The sequence below is a fragment of the Heteronotia binoei genome, chromosome 15 (genome assembly GCF_032191835.1).
Source record: "Heteronotia binoei isolate CCM8104 ecotype False Entrance Well chromosome 15, APGP_CSIRO_Hbin_v1, whole genome shotgun sequence".
Classification (NCBI taxonomy): Eukaryota; Metazoa; Chordata; class Lepidosauria; order Squamata; family Gekkonidae; genus Heteronotia; species Heteronotia binoei.
Window position 1 is genome coordinate 16362153 of NC_083237.1, and position 20914 is coordinate 16383066.

Consider the following 20914-nt stretch of genomic DNA (forward strand, 5'->3'; position numbering starts at 1 on the left):
TGTGCTTTTGCACCTCCTGTAGCAGCAACTCGTGAGTAGAGAGGCTAATCCCCCCTTCAGAGGCAACTAGCCAGGAACGGAGAGGAGGGAAGCCCCAGGACCATGTGCTTTTGCACCTCCTGTAGCAGCAACTCGTGAGTAGACAGGCCAATCCCCCCTTCAGAGGCAACTAGCCAGGAACTGAGAGGAGGGAAGCCCCAGGACCATGTGCTTTTGCACCTCCTGTAGCAGCAACTCGTGAGTAGAGAGGCTAATCCCCCCTTCAGAGGCAACTAGCCAGGAACGGAGAGGAGGGAAGCCCCAGGACCATGTGCTTTTGCACCTCCTGTAGCAGCAACTCGTGAGTAGGGAGGCCAATCCCCTCTTCAGAGCCGACTAGCCAGAAAGGGTGGGGGCGGAGAGAGGGAAACATCTTCATTTCCTATGAAAGGAAGACATTTTAAAAAGGTGTGCTGTCCCTTTAAATGTGATGGCCAGAACTCTCTTGGAGTTCAATTATGCTTGTCACACCCTTGTTCCTGGCTCCGCCCCAATGTCTCCTGACTTCACCCCCAAAGTCCCCAGATATTTCTTGAATTGGACTTGGCAACCCTATCCTTAGGCCAGCTTGCTTTTTAAAATTGGGGTTTCCTCTCCCACTTTGCCGTGTAAAATTGTCTATCACAGGGTGCTTAGGCTGCTTGGTGTAAAGATTGCTTGTTTGCTCTCTGGATGTTGTTGTGGTGGTGTATTTTTTTTTTTTTAAGAGAAATAATATCTGTCTCCGACAAGAGGCTTGTTGTGGAAAAGACCAACCCCCTGTTGTCTTTTTCCCCCCTCCTTCTCTCTCTTCTTTCTCTCTTTCTCTCTTTCTTTCTTTTGTAGGGATCCCTGGAGGTCCCTTCCAACTCTGTGATTCTTTGATGCTAAGCAGGTGCTCTGCCACTGAGCCACAGACCCTTCCAGTCTGCTGTAGACTGACCTTTTGTCTAGCGAGATGGGTATTGTCTGCTCAAGCTAGCATTGGCTCTCCAGGGTTTCAAGTGGAGGTCTTCACATGACATGATCCTTTTAACTAGAGATGCCAGGGTTGAACCTGGGACCTTCTGCATGCCAAGCCAAAGCCGCTTTCTAGCTGCTTATACTGCTTTCTAGCTGTCTTATACTGACCTTTGGTCTATCAAGATGGGTATTATTCAGAGGTGGAATTCTAGTCGGAGCTCCTTTGCATATTAGGCCTCACCCCCTGATGTAGCCAATCCTCCAAGAGCTTACAAAAAAGAGGGTCTAGTTCCATAGAACTTACAGCAAAACCCAAAAAAGAGTTATAGTGTTTTAAAGGCAATCTTTTTTTGTGTGTGTGTGTGTGAAATCCTTTTCTGTTTGCCATTGGAAGTTGTGGAAAGTACTTCTGAGCATCTTTTAATAGAGGCATGTGAGAGTCCTCAGATCTGGGGTGGCAGGGTGGCATCAGGAAATACTTCTTAGTTTTAGGAAAGGAGAATCTAGGTTGTTTTTGTAATAGTTATTTGAGGGTGGAAGATAAAGTGAGTAAAAGTTTTACACTGCCCACAAATAACGTTCCTGAAATGACCAATAATATTAGTACTGGGATCAATGACTAGGAGTTGTTGCATTCATAGGATGTAATAGAATGCGGGCAGAATGAATTACTACAGAAACTCTGAATGTGCCAGTATTCTCTTAATGGATTGCAAAGCATGTCTCTCTGCTGGGAGGGAGGGCTGCTTTTGCTCTTTCCTCAGGATCGGAGGAGCGCCTGTGGGGGGAGCGCGGCAGGGAGGAAAGCCGGACGAGAGTCGAGATTGGCCAGCCGCTGGCCGTGAAAGCAGCCTGAGGGGATAGGGTTGCCAATCCCCAGGTTGGGGGCAAGGGATCCCCCAGTTTGGAGGCCCTCTCCCCACTTCAGGGTCATCAGAAAGCAGAGGGGAAGAGGGAAATGTCTGCTGGGCTCTCCATGATTCCCTATGGAGATTGATTCCCATAGGGTGTAATGGAGAATTGATATAGGGTATAATGGAGAATTGTCGGGTGTCTGGGGCTCTGGGGGGCTGTTTTTTGAGATAGAGGCACCACATTTTCAGCATACCATCTGGTGTCTCTCCTCAAAACACCCTTCAAGTTTCAAAAAGATTGGACCAGGGGGTCTTATTCTATGAGCCTCCAATGAAGGTGCTCCTAGCCGTTATTACCAATGGAAAGGAAAGGTCCCCTGTGCAAGCACCAGTCGTTTTTGACCCTGGGGTGACGCTGCTTTCACGTTTTCACGGCAGACCTTTTTAGGTGGTGGTTTGTCATTGCCTTCCCCGGTCATCTACACTTTCCCCCCAGCAAGCTGGGTACTCATTTTACTTCCTGTTTCCGGCAGTGGCATTTGGGGGAAATGATGTCACAGGAAGTGATGTCACTTCCTGCTTCCGGCAGGTGGCACAGGGAAAACGATGTCACGGGAAGTGATGTCACTTCCTGTTTCCGGCAGTGGCATGACGTCACTGGAAGTGACGTCACTTCCTGTTTCCGGCGGACACGCGCTTCGCGCGCGCACACACACATTCATCCCCCCCCTCAAGGTGTCCCTGGCTGGCCTACAGATATTATGGCAACCCTAGCAGATGGACACTCGGCTCTACTCACCAGGATCCCACGGAAAGCCAGTTTGGTGTAGTGGTTAAGTGTGCGGACTCTTATCTGGGAGAACCGGGTTTGATTCCCCACTCCTCCACTTGCACCTGCTAGCATGGCCTTAGGTCAGCCATAGCTCTGGCAGAGGTTGTCCTTGAAAGGGCAGCTGCTGTGAGAGCCCTCTCCAGCCCCACCCACCTCACAGGGTGTCTGTTGTGGGGGAGGAAGGTAAAGGAGATTGTGAGCCGCTCTGAGACTCTTTGAAGTGGAGGGCGGGATATAAATCCAATATCTTCTTCTTCATCACCAGTGAAAAGTACTAGGTTTGATGCATGAGGACACTCATGAGAGGGTGAATTCAACTCTTAATTTCATGATTACACCATAGCAAGGTAGAAACTGAATTGGCTTGCAGGGCCAAGGGCCCTGCTTATATACATAAAAATAACCCCAATCCAAACCCCAGCACACATAACTATAGGTGCACGGCCTGCCCCGATGACTCCTGATTGGCCTCCTCCACAAATCCAGGTGGCTATTGTTTTGGAGTCTCAAGCACAGCAAAGTTTCTGATGGACCCTAAAGGCAAGTTCCAGTTCCAGTTCCAGTACATAACAGTGGGGTCACTGCTGTATGGTGCTCAGCCATTTTGGAATGATCTTTTTCTGAGGTAGACATAAACAGATAAATAAATGTGAAAACTGTAGATAGACTTTTGGAGTGATTCTACATTAAGGTGTTTTATCTCTACTGAAGTCACTTCACATGTCCCACTAAAAACAAAATGTACATGGCAAACAAAGTTTCCTTTTCACAGTTCTACAACCATGATGATCTATTTTCATATTTTTGGGGAAAGTGTTTTATAATTATTACAATATGAAATGCCCTTTTTCTTTCATTTTGTTTTCATGCCTAAGCATTGGGTTCTCACTTTAGATGTTTCCAATTTGTTGTTTCTTTTATGATATTTACACATTACATTTCTTTATTACGCCATCGGTGATAAAATAATGTTAACGCTGAATAAATGTCAAAGTTGAGAAATAGTTGACACTTGAAGAAAGATGGGAAAAGCTTGGGTGTGTGCTCAGCGTAATTTAGGGAAATTGTTTGCTCTCTGTTAACAAGCTGGTTTTCTGGGTTTAGGTAGTATTTGAAAGTCCTGCAGACTGTCTTGAAGGATTTGCGGACTACATCCCACTTTCATGTGTTTGTGCTAACAGAGACAACTGGGGAGGATGAGGGAGAGGGGTGTATGAAAGATTGCATTCATTCTCAGTGTTTATTGTCTTTAAGGCCCAAACAAAAGAAAGGAAGTACAAGATGTTTGCTATTAATCATATATCTCAGAAAGACTCGCCCAATGCTAAGTTTGTGATGCAACGTATCTACGTGGTAAGAATAATTAGTAGATGTAACAGATTAAGCAGATTCGATACAAGCATTTGCTAAGTGAAACATAAATGTACATTCAATAAAACACACTGCATTATCGAACAGAGAGTGTTGTGAAAGATCACACCTCCTCACAGTCACAGTATCCACCCTGCATTGTTTCAAAGTCAAAGACCAGAGTAGTAGAACATAGGGAACCACTTCTTCTACGGTCAATCCAAAACTGTTTTCAAAAATACAAAAATAAGAGATGTCATACTTCTTACATTTTGTAAATACTTCCCCCTACTTCCACTTTTTAAACCCAAATCTACAGAAATGGAGCAAGGTAAAATATAGGGTTGCCAACTGTGAAATTCCTGGATTTCATGGTGGAGCATGAGAGAGTGTAGGCTAAAAAAGCAAGGGACCTCAGGAAATAAGGATGCCAGATCTCCACAAGGGATGTGCATTCGGTTCGGCCAAACCAAATAGACCACCGAATACCCCCTGATTCGAAAGTATATGCCGTCGTATACTTCCGAATCCAATTAGAAGGCATTACACGGGAGCCATATACGGCTCCCTATATACTTTCGAATCAATATTTGGAAGTATACGGAAATCAGTGTAAAAGGTGGGAAATGAGCTTCTGCAGCCTCAGGGAAGCTGCTTGCCTCCTTTCCCACCTTTCAGGGAGGGAGGGGAAGAGGAGCCCCAGCAGCCAATCCAAAGCATGCATTTGCAAAATGCATTGCAAATGCATGCTTTGCAGGGCTGTTGTCTAGCTAATGGCTGGGATAATTCCCCAGCCATCAGCAACATTGTTTTTCTTTTGTTTACTAGGGTATCTAAGTAAACACTGTTCACAGAGCAGTGGTATTTTTTTAAACTGCTCTGTGTAGGGTCAGAGAACCTTTTTAAGGAGTCTGCCTGGCTGGACTCCATTCCATTGCTGCTGTGTTGGTGTGAGAGAGAGATGGTGCTGCGCTGGCCCTTGGCTTCAGCTGCTGCTGCTCTCTCTCAGCCTTGCCTGACCTGCCTGGAGAAGAGAAGACATCTAAGGTAAGACAGTCTTGGGGTTCTAGTTTTTATTTTAGTTAGGATAAAATGACTTTTTAAGACTCAGAGTCCCTTTACTTATCCAGATTTGAATGGGTGGGTAGCTTATTTGGGGATAGGGTTAGGGGGTTCTGTTGGGGGTGGGTGCCTTGGGTGGGGGTGTTGCCAATTTGCCTATTTCTAACTTTAGTGAGAGGACTTTTAAAAGTGCAGTGTCCTTTTGCTTTTCCTGATTTGGGTGGCTTGGATTTCTTAGGGTTAGGGTGAAGGTTTTTTTGGGGGGAGGGGTTGGTTAAGTTCCTGTATTGTTAAAAGTCAAGGGTTTTTTTACCGTTTTAAAAGGATTCTGCGTTTGATTTGTTGCTGATGTGTTGTGCTGCTGTTGTTCCTTTTCTCTTCTAATTTTGGTTCTTGGGGGGGGCAGGGCTGTTTGGCCTAATTTTTATTGTTAAAAAGTTCAGTTTTTAACAATTGAGTTTGTTGGCCTTTTCTCTATTGGATTTGTTTGGATCTGTTGTTGTTGGTTTTGCATCCTGTCCTGTTGTCCCTTTTCCTGGTTCTGATTTTTGCATGTGTGTGTGTGGGGGGGGGGGGATGCTGACTGATTTGGCCTGAGGTTTTTTATTGTTAAAAAGTTCAGTTAATAGTTGAGCTTGTTGGCCTTTTCTCAGATTTGTTTGGATCTGTTGCTGTTGGTTTTGCATCCTGTCCTGTTGTCCCTTTTCCTGGTTCTGTTTTTTTTTTTGGGGGGGGGGTTAAAAGTTAAGTTTCTTTCTGTCACATTTTGGGGTTTTTTATTACCTCTGGTTGTTGTGAGGGGGTTGATGTGTGGACTGTGGGGGGTGAGTCTCTTTCATGTTTTTATAGAGCTGTTTCTGGAGTCTGAGGGTTCCCTGCAGTTTTCAGTCTCTCCCTCAAACCCCCTGCCCCCCAGTAGCCTCTTATTATGCTCTATGTTGCCATTGAGTTCAATGGCCCATAGGTTACAATGGTGAGATAGGGCACCTTCTTTGGATTCCCCTGGAATGAGAACCCCTGGCCCAATCTTTTTGGGACTTGGAGGGTTCGTAAAGGAGAGTCCCCTGCAGGTCCCCTGCAAATTTGGGGGCTCCCCCTCAAAGCCCCTTCCCTCCAGGCAGCTTCCAATATACCCTATTTTGCCATTGATTGCAATGGCCCATAGGGTATAATTGGGCCATATATTCGGAAATAGCCATGTATCTCCCGTATATATGGCTATTCCAAATACCAGTATTTGGAAATATATGGTATTCCGAATATTTTGGCCCCGTATATTTCCAAATCCGATTAATTCTGATTTTTTTGCATACCCCTGATCTCCACTAGAGGGCCCTGGTTCTCATATCCCACCACTAGTGATGTGGCTAGCAGGTGGTGGTGGGGGGAAACTGTTAAAAGGCCCTCAGGCAATGGCATGATGTTACTTCTGTGCCATTCTTATTGAGAACCAGGGCTTTTTTTGTAGCAGAAACTCCTTTGCATATTAGGCCACACCCTGTGATGTAGCCAATCCTCAAAGTGTTTACAGGGCTCTTAACACAGGGCCTACTGTAAGCTCCAGGAGGACTGGCTACATCAGGGGTGTGTGGCCTAATACGCAAAGGAGTTTTTTATATATAAAAAATAGCCCTGCTGAGAACCTCATGATGGATTATAGTAACCTCTTACTTTCCCCTTCCATTTGGTGCAGGTTAGCCTTTAAGGCATTTTTCAGTGCTTTCTCCATGTCATCTGTGCCCTGTTATTCAAATCTGGCCTCAGCAAAATGATATAACATTTTGGGGAAAAGATACAACTTAGTAACCCAGCACTGGAGGCCAAAATAGAGAAGATTTCCAAAGCCACCATGTATTTTCCCTTGGTGCTCAAATATGTTGGGACAAAGGACAACCAAACACTGCAAAAGACAAACATGCTGAAAGTTATGAATTTGGCTTCATTAAAAGTGTCAGGTAACTTCCGGGCTATGAAAGCCACAGCAAAACTTACAAAGGCTAGGAAGCCCAAGAAGCCAAAGACACAGTAAAACATGGTGACTGACCCCTCATTGCATTCCAGTACAATTGCATCTGTCATTGAGTGCATATCAAGATCTGGGAATGGGGGACCTGTTGCCAGCCAAACAGTGCATATAACGGCTTGTATAAGAGAGCTGAAGAGGACAATGAAGATAGCCAGTTGATTCCCCATCCATTTTCTCATTCTGGACCCTGGCTTGGTGGTCATGAAAGCCAGAACCACAATGATAGTTTTGCCCAACACACAAGAGACTGCCACTGAAAAGATGATACCAAAAGTTATTTGTCGAAGGAGACAGGTCACCTTCCCAGGGTGGCCAATGAAAAGTAAAACACAAAGGAAGGAGAGCAGGAGAGAGATGAGGAGAGAGTAGGTCAGATTCCGGTTGTTGGCTTTGACTATGGGAGTACCCTGATGCTTAATGAAGACCCTGAGCACCAAAGCTGTGATGAACATGAAGGCAAGGGCAAAAATGGCTAAACTGATCCCCAAAGGTTCTTCATAAGACAAGAAACTTATACCTTTTGGAAGGCATTGATTCTGCTCATTGTTTGGATAATGATCTTCTGCACATGGAAAACAGTCATCCATATCTGAAAGAGAAAATGTGATTATATTATGTGAAACTTCTATGTATAGCGTATTTCAGAACTAGCCCTCAATAGAAGTTCAGGGAGAATGAAGAAGTGCTTCTAACTTTCTAAATCAGTTGCTGCCACCTAAGGGCTTTTCAGACAGTAGCAAATCAGACAGTAGCAAATCCACTGATATCCAGCTATGCTGGTCTGGATCACAGAAATTATTTTTGAGAAATACTTTTCACCACACATCTTACCCTTCTTATTTGAAATCTTCCCTTCTGGACATGGAAGGCAATCATAGCAGCAAAATGGCTTCCCTTCCTTCTTTTTCCTGCTGTAACCAGAATGGCAGTTGTCATTGCACTGAGAAAGTGGTCTTGTCTGCGGGCAAATAAAAGGAGATAATGTTCAGAAACTTTGTCTTGGGAATAATTAGGGCAGCAGGCAAGCAACATGTATGTAGCTTCTTAAAAAGTACATTTTGACATTTGGGAATACTTGAGATGCAGTGATGTGATTGAACTTTCACTGCTGCTGAAATCTATTTTTCATATAATGAGGTTTTATCTAAAGTTGTCCTACCGCAACATATTCAAGGACAGTTTGTACAAAATTGTCAGTTGTTTGATGCAATTGGATGCAGTTGTTTGATGTATTAAGTCTTCTTACATTTCTTAGGGCGTTTTCGCACTGACCTTAATCAGCAGCGACGTCCCTCTTCACCGTGCAGGATCTGCACGGATTTCGCACCAATTGCTGCGGAGCACCCGGAAGAGCCGCAAAGTCCCGCGGCTTTTGCGGCGCAAATGTAAACTGGTTTTTGGCAGTTTACATTTGCGCCGCAAACGCCAGGGACTTTGCAGCTCTTCCGGGTGCTCCACGGCAATTGGTGCGAAATCCGCGCAGATCCTGCGCGGTGAAGAGGGACGTCGCTGCCGATTAAGGTCAGTGCGAAAACACCCTTAGTCTTTGTCGTATTATGTTTCACAAGGCTGGATTTTTTTTTTTCTGTCTAGGATCTTCTCAGTTGTATTTATATGATATTGTGAGAATTCCCAGAAAATCTGAGTGATCAACATATACTATACATGTTCACTCCCTTTCCCAATGACACAAAATCCTTCTAAACCAGGTCCACAGAACAATATAGCTTTAGAATCTAACTTTGGAAGGTGTTATAGATACCAGATAAAGATCTAGATATTGAAATCATGGCTGTTAACTGACTAACAGAACACATATGTATTACAGCATCTGAACTCAAACCTGTTGCTTGTACATTGGAGAAATAACAACATAGACCACATTAATGCACGTGGACTCTACCTGGTTGAACTCATTGGGCCATACGATGACATCCTCATGAATGGTGAACAGTTTCTCGGAGTGAAAATTTGGGTCTATCCTTCCAACTTTCGCTCTAATGAAGGACTGATTTGGGAATGTCACCCAGTTTAGAATATCAAATCCACCAATTAATTCCCCATTTTGATTAAAGGAAATATGTTCCTCAGCACTGTTGTTAAAGGAGACAGCTCTCAGAAATTTATGTATCTGCATTCAAAATAAACAAACAAACCAAAAGTCCATAAGATTATTACAGAGAGGCACATACGTGTTGCTTTTATTTGAACCCAAAATGCTTGAGGGACGGTGGCTCAGTGGTAGAGCATCTGCTTGGGAAGCAGAAGGTCCCAGGTTCAATCTCTGGCATCTCCAAAAAAGGGTCCAGGCAAATAGGTGTGAAAAACCTCAGCTTGAGACCGTGGAGAGCCGCTGCCAGTCTGAGAAGACAATACTGACTTTGATGGACCAAGGGTCTGATTCAGTATAAGGCAGCTTCATATGTTCATATGTCTGCATCTTATTTTAGTAGAAGATCCAGGAAATTCATCATAGTAGGTTGGGAAGTGCGCTTTTATATTGAAAGCCAGGAGCAGTCATTTTCAGGGTTTGGTACTCTCAGGTAAGTAGGAAAAGCTGCAAAAGCCCCAGTACTTCTGCCAGCCTGCAATGAGCTCTCCCTAGCCATGTTCCCTTTTAGTTGTAAGCACAGCTCTCCTTCTGAGCCAGCGGTCAGGATTCAAGATGTCCTCCCCCTTACTCCGCCATTCCCATCCATCAACCCATTTCTGTGCATGGAGGATTACCAACCCCTGGCTCACCTAAATGAATATGGCAGCAAGTCTTCCCCCACCTTTGCCTCTGCAGGTCTCCAAGATCACTCTCCTACTGTAGTGGGAAATGCAGAAGACCTCTGTATATTGAGGAGATAGGAGTGGTGATTCCCTCATTCTGACCTGAGTATCTCCATGTGACAGCACCGAGCTGTAAAGGGTTAATTGCCCTTGCTTAGAGTTGTGTTTGCTTTAGCTGATGATGCTGTGAAACCTCACAGATAAACCCGTTCCAGCTGAAGCTGATTATTCAGTGAGGTAGGTTTGTGATAAATGGATTCTAAGTGGGCTAGGTTTTGAGGGAGGTTTTTAGAAGCTGCTGCTATTGGATTTATAACCCACTCTATACTGTGAATCTCAGAGTGGTCACAATCTCCTTTACCTCTCCCCCCAACACACACACACACAACAGACACCTTGTGAGGTATGTGGGGCTAAGAGAGCTCTTACAGTAGCTGCCCTTTCAAGGATAATGCCTACAAGAGCTATGGCTGACCCAGGGCCATTCCAGAAGCTGCAAGTGAAGGAATGGGGAATCAAACTTGGTTCTCCAAGGCAAGAGTCTGTGCGCTTAACCAATTACACCAAACTAATTTCGCTTTCTGTGGAGCAGCTGAGGGAACCGCTGCCTGACAAGTGACAGACTGCTTGATGAACGGATGGTTGCTAAGAGAAAGAAAATGAAGAAGAAGAAGAAGATATTGGATTTATATCCCGCCCTCCACTCCGAAGAGTCTCAGAGCGGCTCACAATCTCCTTTACCTTCCTCCCCCACAACAGACACCCTGTGAGGTAGATGAAGATATTGGATTTATATCCCGCCCTCCACTCCGAAGAGTCTCAGAGCGGCTCACAATCTCCTTTACCTTCCTCCCCCACAACAGACACCCTGTGAGGTGGGTGGGGCTGGAGAGGGCTCTCCCAGCAGCTGCCCTTTCAAGGACAGCTCCTATGAAAGCTATGGCTGACCCAAGGCCATTCCAGCAGCTGCAAGTGGAGGAGGGGGGAATCAAACCCGGCTCTCCCAGATAAGAGTCCACGCACTAAACCACTACACCAGACTGGCTCTCCAGAGGAACCTCCCAAGCAAAAGGGACAAGTCCCTCTTGAGAAGTACATTTTTGCTGTTGAATTAGTTTCACCTTGTACTAAGTAAAACTTGCTTTCTTTTCACAAACTTTTATTTGCCTGCTGAAATCTAAAGAGCACGGGCACTAAACCTATACAGGCTGCCAGAACGCATAACACCTATTTCACTTCTCTCTGTCTACTGTAGGCCAGGCCAGGCTTTCCCGGCAGCCCCCCTCCTGTTTGCTCACCATGAGCTTGATCCTTGGTAGAAGCAGCTCAAGGAACAAGTTCCTGGCTTGTTGCCATGGTGAGAGAACGACAGGGTGCCACAAGGCAATTTTTTTTTGTAGGGCTGTCAAAAGGTGGATACTTGGGGTTACAAAATTCATAGGGAGTTGCCGAGTCAGCTTGAGCACTTGAGAAGCTGGGATCATCCTGCCTTCGGCATATTTTTTTTTAGATTTCTTTTATTTTTGTGCTGTTTTTCACTGCAACCACTAGGGGCCCAGAGAAGGCAAAGCAGAGTAAGCAACAGCTATGACATCCTGGTCCTGTTTGCTGGCTTTTTAAGATCTGGTAGGAAGATTACAAGGGAAGTATCTAACATTCCAACAGCCTCGTGGTGCAGAGTGGTAAAGCTGTAGTACTGCAGTCCAAACTCTGCTCACGACCTGAGTTTGATCCCGGCGGAAGCTGGGTTCAGGTAGCCGGCTCCAGGTTGACTTAGCCTTCCATCCTTCGAAGGTTGGTAAAATGAGTACCCAGCTTGCTGTGGGGGGAAGTGTAGATGACTGGGGAAGGCAATGGCAAACCACCCCATAAAAAGTCTGCTGTGAAAATGTTGCCACCCCAGAGTCAGAAATGACTGGTGCTTGCACAGGGGACTCTCTTTACCTTTTTAATCTAACATTCTAAGGTAGTGCAATTGTTGGACAGTTTTAGCATATTGATAAAGGACTGGGAATGAACAATATGAACATAAGAAGCTGCCTTATACTGAATCAGACCCTCGGTCCATCAAAGTCAGTAATGAATCGGTCCATCAAAGTCAGTCTTTTCTACTCAGACTGGCAGCGGCTCTCCAGGGTCTCAAACTGGTTTTTCACACCTATTTGCCTGGACCCTTTTTAGTTGGCAATGCTGGGGATTGAACCTGGGATCTTCTGCTTACTGAGCAGATGCTCTACCACTGAGCCACCATGCCTCAATGAGTCTGATGGCTCATCCTGGTTGAATCAGATGTTAGGCTGCCTTTATCAATGGTTGGGCGGGATTAGTGATGCTTAAGGGTTGTCCAATAGTTGGAAATGGCTCATATTGCCAAATTAAGTATCTCTCAAAGCAAGGGATATGACTGTATAAGGCATGGCTTGGAGCTGGGAGAATGTAAATCTATATGCATTCCTGCCTCCCTGTTAGAATTTACTTTGGTCATGACAGACCAGGTGTGCTTTTTAGACTCAGAGCGATTCCCCACTATCCTTATGCTGCTCTCGCTCTCCTCTTCTCCGCGGGGCTTCTGTCATATTTCATACTATCTGCCCTATGGCTGCAACTAGCTCCACCTCTTTCATGCAGCAAGCAAGATCCGTTAAAAACTGGTTTACGTCTGCTACGCAGAAGCCGCAGCACTTCCTGTAACTCTGGCGCAGATGGTGGGAAATCAGACCGGACGCTGCGGAGGGAACAGGATTGTGACTGTGAGGTAAGCTGTGTGTGAAAACGGTTTCTGTCTGTCATTTAAAAAAAAAAAATCTGCATGGTGAGTTATAATGAAAACCAATTTTGAAAGGAGAAAGCATTCTACTTTTTCTACAGCAGGTTGTTCTGCCCAGGACTTTTTTTTTCGTAGCAGGAACTCCTTTGCATCTTAGGCCACACACCCCTGATGTAGCCAATCCTCCAAGACCTTACAGGGCTTTTAGTACAAGGCCTACTGTAAGCTCCAGGAGGATTGGTTACATCAGGTGTGTGTGTGGCGTAATATGCAAAGGAGTTCCTGCTACAAAAAAGAAGTCCTCGTTGTGCCACTGTCCTGGTAAGCTCTTCTCAGATTACGTTACCTGCCACAAATGTTGATTCAGAAGCTGTGTTCTTCCTCTGTCTCCCACTGCTTTGTGTCTGAACTGGGATGCGTGCATGTCATTCAAGGCATGTGCAACACAATAGACAGCATTGTAGATGCTGTAGCTGTGGCCAGTCCACCTTATTTCAAAGACCGATGCAGGAAGAGTCTCCAACTTCTCCTCTCCAGTGCAGAGTTGCTCATCCTTGCTTTCTGCTGTGGAGCTGGGGAATGTACAGCCAAATGCCTTTTGCCAGAAGGCCTTAATGAAACCATCTCTTCTCTCCGAAGTGTGATTTCTCATCTGAAGAAATGTATAGAACCCAAACACCTCTTCTGCATGAATTGCAATGGATAAGGCCCCATGGATGACAATGCCAATGTCCCAGTTTCTTTGGAAGGGAAGTGATGTGAAATCCATCTGAGCTGTCATAATCAAGATTTTGCCTTGGATTTTAATTGGCACCTCCTCACATTCTACAAATCGGTATATGGTCCGCAAAGTGATAATTGTCTGAATTTCACCAAGTACAACCAATGCGGTAGCTGAGCTTCTCAAACCAGTCTTGAACATCTCTAATCCCTTGGCCACAGCATCGGTGATATCTTCAGCAAAAGTTATTGCTGGTAATATATATATGAAATCAAAGCAGACTCCGCTTTGCAAGAAAGAGGGAAGGATGCTCTGTATGAACTGTTCTACACCTTCAACAGCTAGATAAACCATCCCAATCCACCCCCATCTGAAATACAGCAGCAAATGGAGAATCCCCTTAAATTGATGGGCTGCATTTGGGAACATCCAGTAGGAGAATGGAGATTGTTTTTTATCAGTCACCAGTGATGCAGATCCATATGTCAGCTAAAATAATAATGAGAAGAGATTGGATTTATACCCTGCCCTTCATTTGGGATCTCAGAGCATTTTACAATCTCTCCCCCCTCCCCCTTGTGAGCAATACTCCCTCTAAGCTGTGGAGTCTTGTGAGCAAAAAGTCTACTTCATGAGCTACTGGCATTACAGCTGAGAGCTACTGCATGAATTAGTTTGCTTTGGGGCCATTTTTCCCGAGGTAAGGCAAAAATGTGTGAGCCAGAGGCTAAAAAACTGTGAGCTTGCTCACACTAACTCAGCTTAGGGGAACACTGCCTATGAGGTAGGTGAGGCTGAGAGGGCTCTTGAGCAGGGTTGCCATCCATCCCGATATATCGGGACGGTCACCGTTATGGACCTTCTTGTCCCGACAAGACCCAATTTTGTCCCGATTTTCACCGTGCAAAGCGCTTTGAACACTGACTGAAATGCTAAACTACAGCCCCCAGCAGCCTTTTCGCACCGCTCTTGGCCTTCTCGACACAGCCCCGCCCCTCCACCCCGTTCAGCGGCTTTTTTGGAGGAGCAGAAAGCCCGGCAACAGCAGCCGGGGAAAAGCTTGCTTCTTCTACGCATGTGCCAAAGCAAGGAGGAGGGGGAGGATGAGGACAACTAAGGAGAGTTCGGCTCATTTTCTCCCCCCGCCCCTCCCACTTAGAAACCGGCATTTGAGGTAGCAGCAGCAGCAGTGGCGGCGGTGGGAGCTGCAGCTGCAGTGGCAGTAGTGGCACGTGCTCTTCAGGCAGTTTGAGAGGAGGCGCGAGACCCCCTTTAGAATGTCGCGGGGGAGCAGCCACGGCGTGCACCTCAGGTAGACAAATTAACGGTCACCCCAACTGCCTTCCCGTTACTTTCTGGGCAACGCGGCGCGGAGTTGGGGTGGGGTGTCCCAACGAGGTCCCAGCTAGATATGGCAACCCTACTCTTGAGAGAACTGCTCTTGAGAGAATAGCTCTTAGAGAACTTGTGACTGACCCAAGGTCACACCATCAGCTGCATGTGGAGGAGTGGAGAATCAAGCCCAATTTTCCCAGATTAGAATCTGTGCTCTTAACTACTACACCAACTACAGGACATCTAAAGAATATCAGTGAAAAAATGAGGAGATTTACTGCCAACCACTACCTCCAAATGTGCCAAACAAAACATCCGGAGGGAAAAAAAGATACCTTGCTGAATGCATCTCACCTGTGGGATCTTGTAAATGTTCAAGACATTGGCCATGTGAAGATCTACATGAGAAGTTGGGCCTCCAATGACTGCTACCAGATTTCTCTTTCCATCACACTTGTAGTTAGGGAAGAACATGTCCCTTGTAGATAGAGCATCCATTGATGCTTGGTAGATCCTGCTTGGACTGAAATAGCTGTTATAGATGTGGAATCCCAGGGTGATGTTGGTCAAGATCTCTGGATTGTCATTTATCTCCTTTACAGCAAAAACAAAAGCCAGGATGTGCTGGTAGTAGTGAGTCATTAATCTGCAATGAAACCAAAACACAGCAGTTGGAAGAAGCACAGAAAGAAATGGATATTACCTACATGGGTTATGCTGGAAATATATATAGAAGAAGACCATCTAATAGGACCTCATGGCTCAATTGAATTAAAACATGTGATTTTAAGTAATGCAAGTAAATAAAAACACTGAGGAAAATTAGATAAATTAGATAAAATTAGATAAATATGGAATGGCAACAGCTGGTGGCTAGTTTTTGTGACTTTGAAACTTTATGATTTATTGTTATATTTAGAAGACTAAATTAATGTGAGAATTATAAATAATAATGGTTAAAGAAATTTAAACTTAGTTGCTCTTAAATAATTCATTTAAAATGTAAGGGGGGATACTAAATGAAGATGGAATAGTTAAAACGAGTGGTTAATTTTTTTTGCTAATTGTGGCCAGCAAGACTGAAATGTTATGAGTCATGGAAATATAATGGGAAATTTAAATTAATCTGGTAATTCCATTTAATAAGTGACTAGTTTTGGGTTTTGATTGTCAATAGAGCAAAAAGTTAAGATGGTGAGAAGGGGTTTAAAGAATGGAGGAAAATATCTGTAATACTAATTTTTAGAAACTAATGAATGATCCAGTTGTTATAAGAGATGAATAATTGTCTGTTATTCTTGTTTATATTAGAAGAGATAACACGGTTCCAAATGTTAGCATGATGGAATGATATGTATTAGATATCATAATATATATTAGGATACATATACGTAACCTTTAGAGATTTTGGATAGATTAAGAAATGGTTGAATTAGAACAGCTTTATAGAGGGAGGTGGGAAATACAAGCAATAGGTGATGAGATGGCACTCATGTTCACTGGTATGGCTAAACTGGGATGATATTGAAAGCTGAATATGATTATATTGGAGAAGCTAGACATACCTATGAAAGGAATTCATTGTAATGATGAGCATTGTTGGTAGATGGAAAGCCACAGTTAAGTCATAAGTTAAGAGGAAGAAGATTTGTAGGTGATATTAGAGTTGCATACAAATTATACTTTACATGACAATAGTATAGATTATACCCTACTGTCTATACCATCTTTTGTCCTCCCCTACAATGATTCACCAACTGGACTATTATATTCAGGCCAATATTTGTGTTTTAATCTGCAAAATGTGCCTGCTTCACCTATGTTACATTTTATTTAGCTGTATTTCTTTTTGATTGTATATTATTATTTTATTGTTGGATTTTAACTGTTTTTGTTATGTCTGTAATCTGCCCTGAATCCATTATGGGAAAGAGAGGAATATAAATCCATTTAAATAAATAAATAGATAAATTGTAATAGGAGTAAGCAATTTTATTGGCGGAAATATTGACTCACTGTATGTATACTCCCCCCCTTCTTACTTACTTCCCCCTACCTCCCTAGACCCTACTTCCGTGTTTGATAACCTAACAAAATTCTTTAAGTATAAAATATAAGGAGAAAGAGATTTGGGATGTCCTATTTTGCTTTGGGTTTTAACTAAAAATATTTCTAACTATTGTTGTAAGCCACCCTGAACCACAAGAAAAGACAGGATGTACATGTTTAAATGAATAAATTACTTGACTTTTTTCAGGATTTTTCATAAGTTTTCTGGAACGTCGAAATGAAGTGGTAATTTTCTTTGTGCAAGGAGCACCTCTGGATCCCAAAGCAGGAACACTTAACTCTGCCATGGGTAGAATGTCGGGAGTTCATCTGCCCTTTTCACATACTCAAATGAGGCTTGGGACAGAAGTGGGGCAAGAGGGGCCATAGATAAATATTATTTAAAAAGAATCCAGTGGCACCTTTAAGACCAACAACCTTTTATTCAAGTCGTGAGCTTTCATGTGCAAGCACACTTCTTTGGACAATTAAATGGAATTAGGAACAGCAGTCATGCCAGTAGAGGCCAGGTAGTAAATTAGCCTGCAAAATTGTGAAGCTTTTTTTAAAGCAGATAAGAATAACAAGCTCGGTATCTGGTTATCAACCGTTTGACAACACAGCTGCCCACCTTGATCTATCATTTAGAAAGCTAGATGATAAGGTTTGGGTTTTAACCCAAGTTCTTACATGGTATCATCAAAGAGTTCCTGAGAGGGATGTCTTCCAAATGTTATGCGCTCAGAAAAGATATAAATCTGAGAAATAATGCCAGCAATGATGAGGTCCCCTGACTGAAAGGACTTGTGAAAAATAGGAACAGGATCACCCACGGAACATCTGGCAACAGGATCCTTGCATGCCAATTGAGGCAGCAACACCAGTGCCATCACAGCCAATGATAGCATTATTCCTGAAAGAAACTTCTGGGTACCACTTCAACTCTTCCCACAATTTCACATCAATATAACTGAGTCACACGGCATTACTGGTGTGCCAATCTCTTGGTTTAGTGAAACTGTGGCGGCACAGGGGCAGCATCACTGGCTCCGATATCTACTTACCCATCACTTCATGATTAAGGGGATATTAATGCTATCTGTCAGTTCTGGATTGTAACTTTGCTAGTGCCCACTGGAAATCCCAATGGACTTTGGGGAAAGAAACAAAAGTAATCTTGGTTAATTCAATAATTAGAAGGGAGATGATTATTACTCAGAGCAATACATCTGCTTCAAAATGGCATGAGGTTATTTATCAGATCCCAGCAGAAGTGCTTCTTATTCTCTTTGCTAAAATAGCCAGAGACATTTTGATTTTTTTTTTGTTTTGTTTACTGACTCAGAGTTAGGAACGTTTCCCCCCCCCCCAAAAAAAAAATATTAGGGCTACAAATAGAGGCCTACTTGGTTTGATTCCTCCCTTGTCTATTAAGAGTGAATACCTTAACTGTTTTTTTTTTTTGAAGGTCAGAGAGATTCGAAGATTTTCAAGATGAAAACAGGAGACTGAAAGCCATAGTTGGATCCTGAGAACCTTTTCACTAATTTGTCACCTTGTTGGTTTTCCTATTGCAGCAACTTCCCACCTAATTTCTGTCCATGAAGGTCATATGATGGTCTATACCAGGGGTGTTAAACATGCAGCCCGGTGGCCAAATCAGGCCCCCGGAGGGCTCTTATCAAGCCCCCAAGCAACTGGCTTTTGTCTGCTTCCTTTTCCCTTTCTCTTGCTTCCTTCTGCATCTCAACTTGCTTTGCAAGGCTTGCTCAATTGCACAGGAGCTACAGAGCAAAATCTTTATTTTCTCCATTGGTTGAGGCTCCTCTCCCTCCTGATCCTCTAGGGAGGGAGGGAAAGAGCCAGAGCTTCTTTTGCCCAGTTCCCTGGATCCCTTGGGAGAAATACAAAGAAAGCACCTTTCAGACCAACAAGTGCTAATTTTTTAAGCATGTTTTATTTTAAGGGGGTTTTTTTAAAAAAAATCTTTAGTTGTGTTTGTCTGTGCCCTTTTAAAAGTTTATATCTCTGCTACCTAATCTTAAATAGGTACACATAAGGCCCGGCCCAACACAGGCCGGCCTGGCCTGACAAAGTCTCATTTATGTCAGATTCGGCCCTCATAACAAGGTTCGGCCCTTTCCCAGCCAAGCCGGCTTGCCGGCACTTAGGCTGGGGGCCGTCTTTGCCTCCCCAGAAGGAGGGAGGGGCGACATCACCCGACATACGTGTGCTTGTCGTGGGCGCGGAGCCGGGGCTTTATAAGCCCCGGCTCCCCGCCCCTCAGCACGCAGTTCCTTTGGCTCTCTGTTAGAGAGCCACGTGCTGTTGCGGTGCGGCGCAGCACGGCGCGGCGAGGCCTGGGCGGCGAGGGACCTTGGCGGCGGGAACTGTCGAGCAGCGCGGCGTTGGTTCGGCGCTGTGCGAAGGCGCGTGCGGCGGCTGTGAGGCGCTGGCGAGGCCGAAGCTCCGGATTTGTATTTGGGCGGTATCGGCGGGGCGGCCGGGTCGGGCAGGGCCAGCGCGGCAGCTTCATTACTGCGCAGCCCTTGGGCGGCTGATTCGAGGCGGCATTTTGTCGGCTGGGGCCATTGTCGCTCACTCTTCCCCTAGAGAGGACAACGCGCAGCGGCCCCTCGTTGGGGGGGGGAGCGCGGGCGGTCGGCCTTTTACAGGGCAGTAGCCTTTTCCTTGGGAGGCAACGCGCAGCGGCCCCTCATTAGGGGGAGCGCGTGCGGCCGGCTGTTTTCAAGGCAGTAGCCTTTTCTGGGGTGTGGGGGTCTCGCGGGTTTGTGGTGCTTCCTGCCATCCCGGGCCCCGTTACATTTGTAGCCGTCCTCTTCGCAAGGGATCTGGCCTTGTGGTTGCCTAGTGGGGGGGTGAGCCAGTACCCCTCTCCCCCACTTCTTTTTCCTCCAGCTGGATAGCCTGGGCCCGCCTATTTGGAGTGCTGGTTGTTGCTTGGGCTGGGGTTCGTTCTTTGGTTACTCCCCCCCCACCCCACCCCTTCTCTTCCCTTGGGGGCAGGGAGCCTGTGGACACAGGCTGCTGTTTTGGGGCTGTGCTGTGGTTCCTGGCCTTCTGACTGGGAGTTTAGGACGCCCCCATTAACTACACAGCCCCACCATCATACTATTTCTTGGTGGGAGGGGCAGAGAGGGAATCTTGGAGTGCTTGGGTGTACCATCCCCTGTTGTTTTGCAGCTTGTGCTGATAGAAGTTTACAGGATGGCACCAAAAAAGGGCAGGGCAAGTCAAAAGGCAAGCAGCCCGCCCACCCCGTGGGCGGGGCCAGCAGGGAACTCCAGCTGACGAAGCGGGGCAAAGTGAACGGGTTAGGCTGGCTATTATGAGTCAGCTGGATGCCCTGGAACAGGACAGAGTTGCCAGGGGCGCTCCCATTTGGGGGGGGCGTCGCCGTGCTACCGGCCGGTCGGCGCGGCTTACTTTCGAATCAGAGTTGCTCGCACGGCTATCTGCATTGCAGGGTGGGCCGTCTGAGCCCGAAGCACCGTTGGAACCCAATCAGGAGGAGGACCCGGAGGAAGGCCCATTGGGCGTGCCATCGGGCGGCGGCGCATCTGGCAACGGTGGGCAGCAGACCCCTGGAGGTGCGGGTGTCTTGTCGGGCGATGGTGGTAAGCCAACTTTTCCACCAGTTCAGGGGTGGCCTTGGGGTCCCATTCAACTTCCTCCTCCACCGCCGGCGGCGGGCGGAGTAGCGTGGGGGGCTGGACAGATTGGAGTTGGGGAGCAGTCGGGCCCTGTTCAGCCGTGGGCTTGGGGTTTTCATACACCAAGCCCGCTGTCCAGTTCAGTTTTTTCCCCAGTCGGTCAGCAGGTGGGCGCGGTGGCGCCGCCTGCTGCCCCTGCCCCCCTGCCCACCCCTGGCATTTTGCCTTGGGGGGGTCAGCAGTTTGGACAAATTCAGGGGGCATGGCCAGCGGTCCAGGGCAGTGGGTGGTTTTACCCCCCCCCCAACCCTTACGCTAACATCCCTTTCCACATCCTCCCCTACGGTGATACCTCCTTGCCTCTGGGTGATCACTTGACAGCTGCCACGCGTGAGAAAATTCTCCGCGGGGAGTATGTGGACGTGTTCAGCCTTCTTTTCAGAGAGCTCAAAAAGAAAAATAAGGACGAGCTTGATGACAAGGAGAAG

The 20914-nt window shown here is 45.8% G+C and overlaps 1 protein-coding gene and 1 non-coding gene across 2 annotated transcripts; both read right to left on the minus strand.

Annotated features, from left to right (window-relative positions):
- Positions 1 to 6788: 6788 nt before the first annotated feature.
- Positions 6789 to 20690, minus strand: LOC132583178 (vomeronasal type-2 receptor 26-like). Its single transcript, XM_060254847.1, has 8 exons — positions 20200 to 20690; positions 19079 to 19361; positions 17443 to 17606; positions 15058 to 15235; positions 12994 to 13857; positions 9009 to 9236; positions 7937 to 8063; positions 6789 to 7694 (listed from the first exon to the last, which is right to left on the minus strand). The coding sequence occupies exons 1-8, from the start codon at positions 20688 to 20690 to the stop codon at positions 6793 to 6795; spliced, it is 3237 nt and encodes a 1078-aa protein (XP_060110830.1). The 3' UTR covers positions 6789 to 6792.
- On the minus strand, positions 10180 to 10303 carry LOC132584910 (small nucleolar RNA SNORA64/SNORA10 family). The gene has a single exon (XR_009556285.1). It is a non-coding gene; the product is annotated as a small nucleolar RNA SNORA64/SNORA10 family (small nucleolar RNA).
- Positions 20691 to 20914: the final 224 nt, after the last annotated feature.

Coding starts and splice junctions, on each gene's coding strand:
- LOC132583178 (XM_060254847.1), bottom strand. CDS start 20,690: ATGCCCCCTGAATTTGTCCAAACTGCTGACCCCCCCAAGGCAAAATGC. Junction 19,362..20,199: donor CGAGCAACTCTGATTCGAAA/GTAAGCCGCGCC, acceptor TGTCCTCTCTAG/GGGAAGAGTGAGCGACAATG. Junction 8,064..9,008: donor GGCCCAATGAGTTCAACCAG/GTAGAGTCCACG, acceptor ATTTGCCCGCAG/ACAAGACCACTTTCTCAGTG.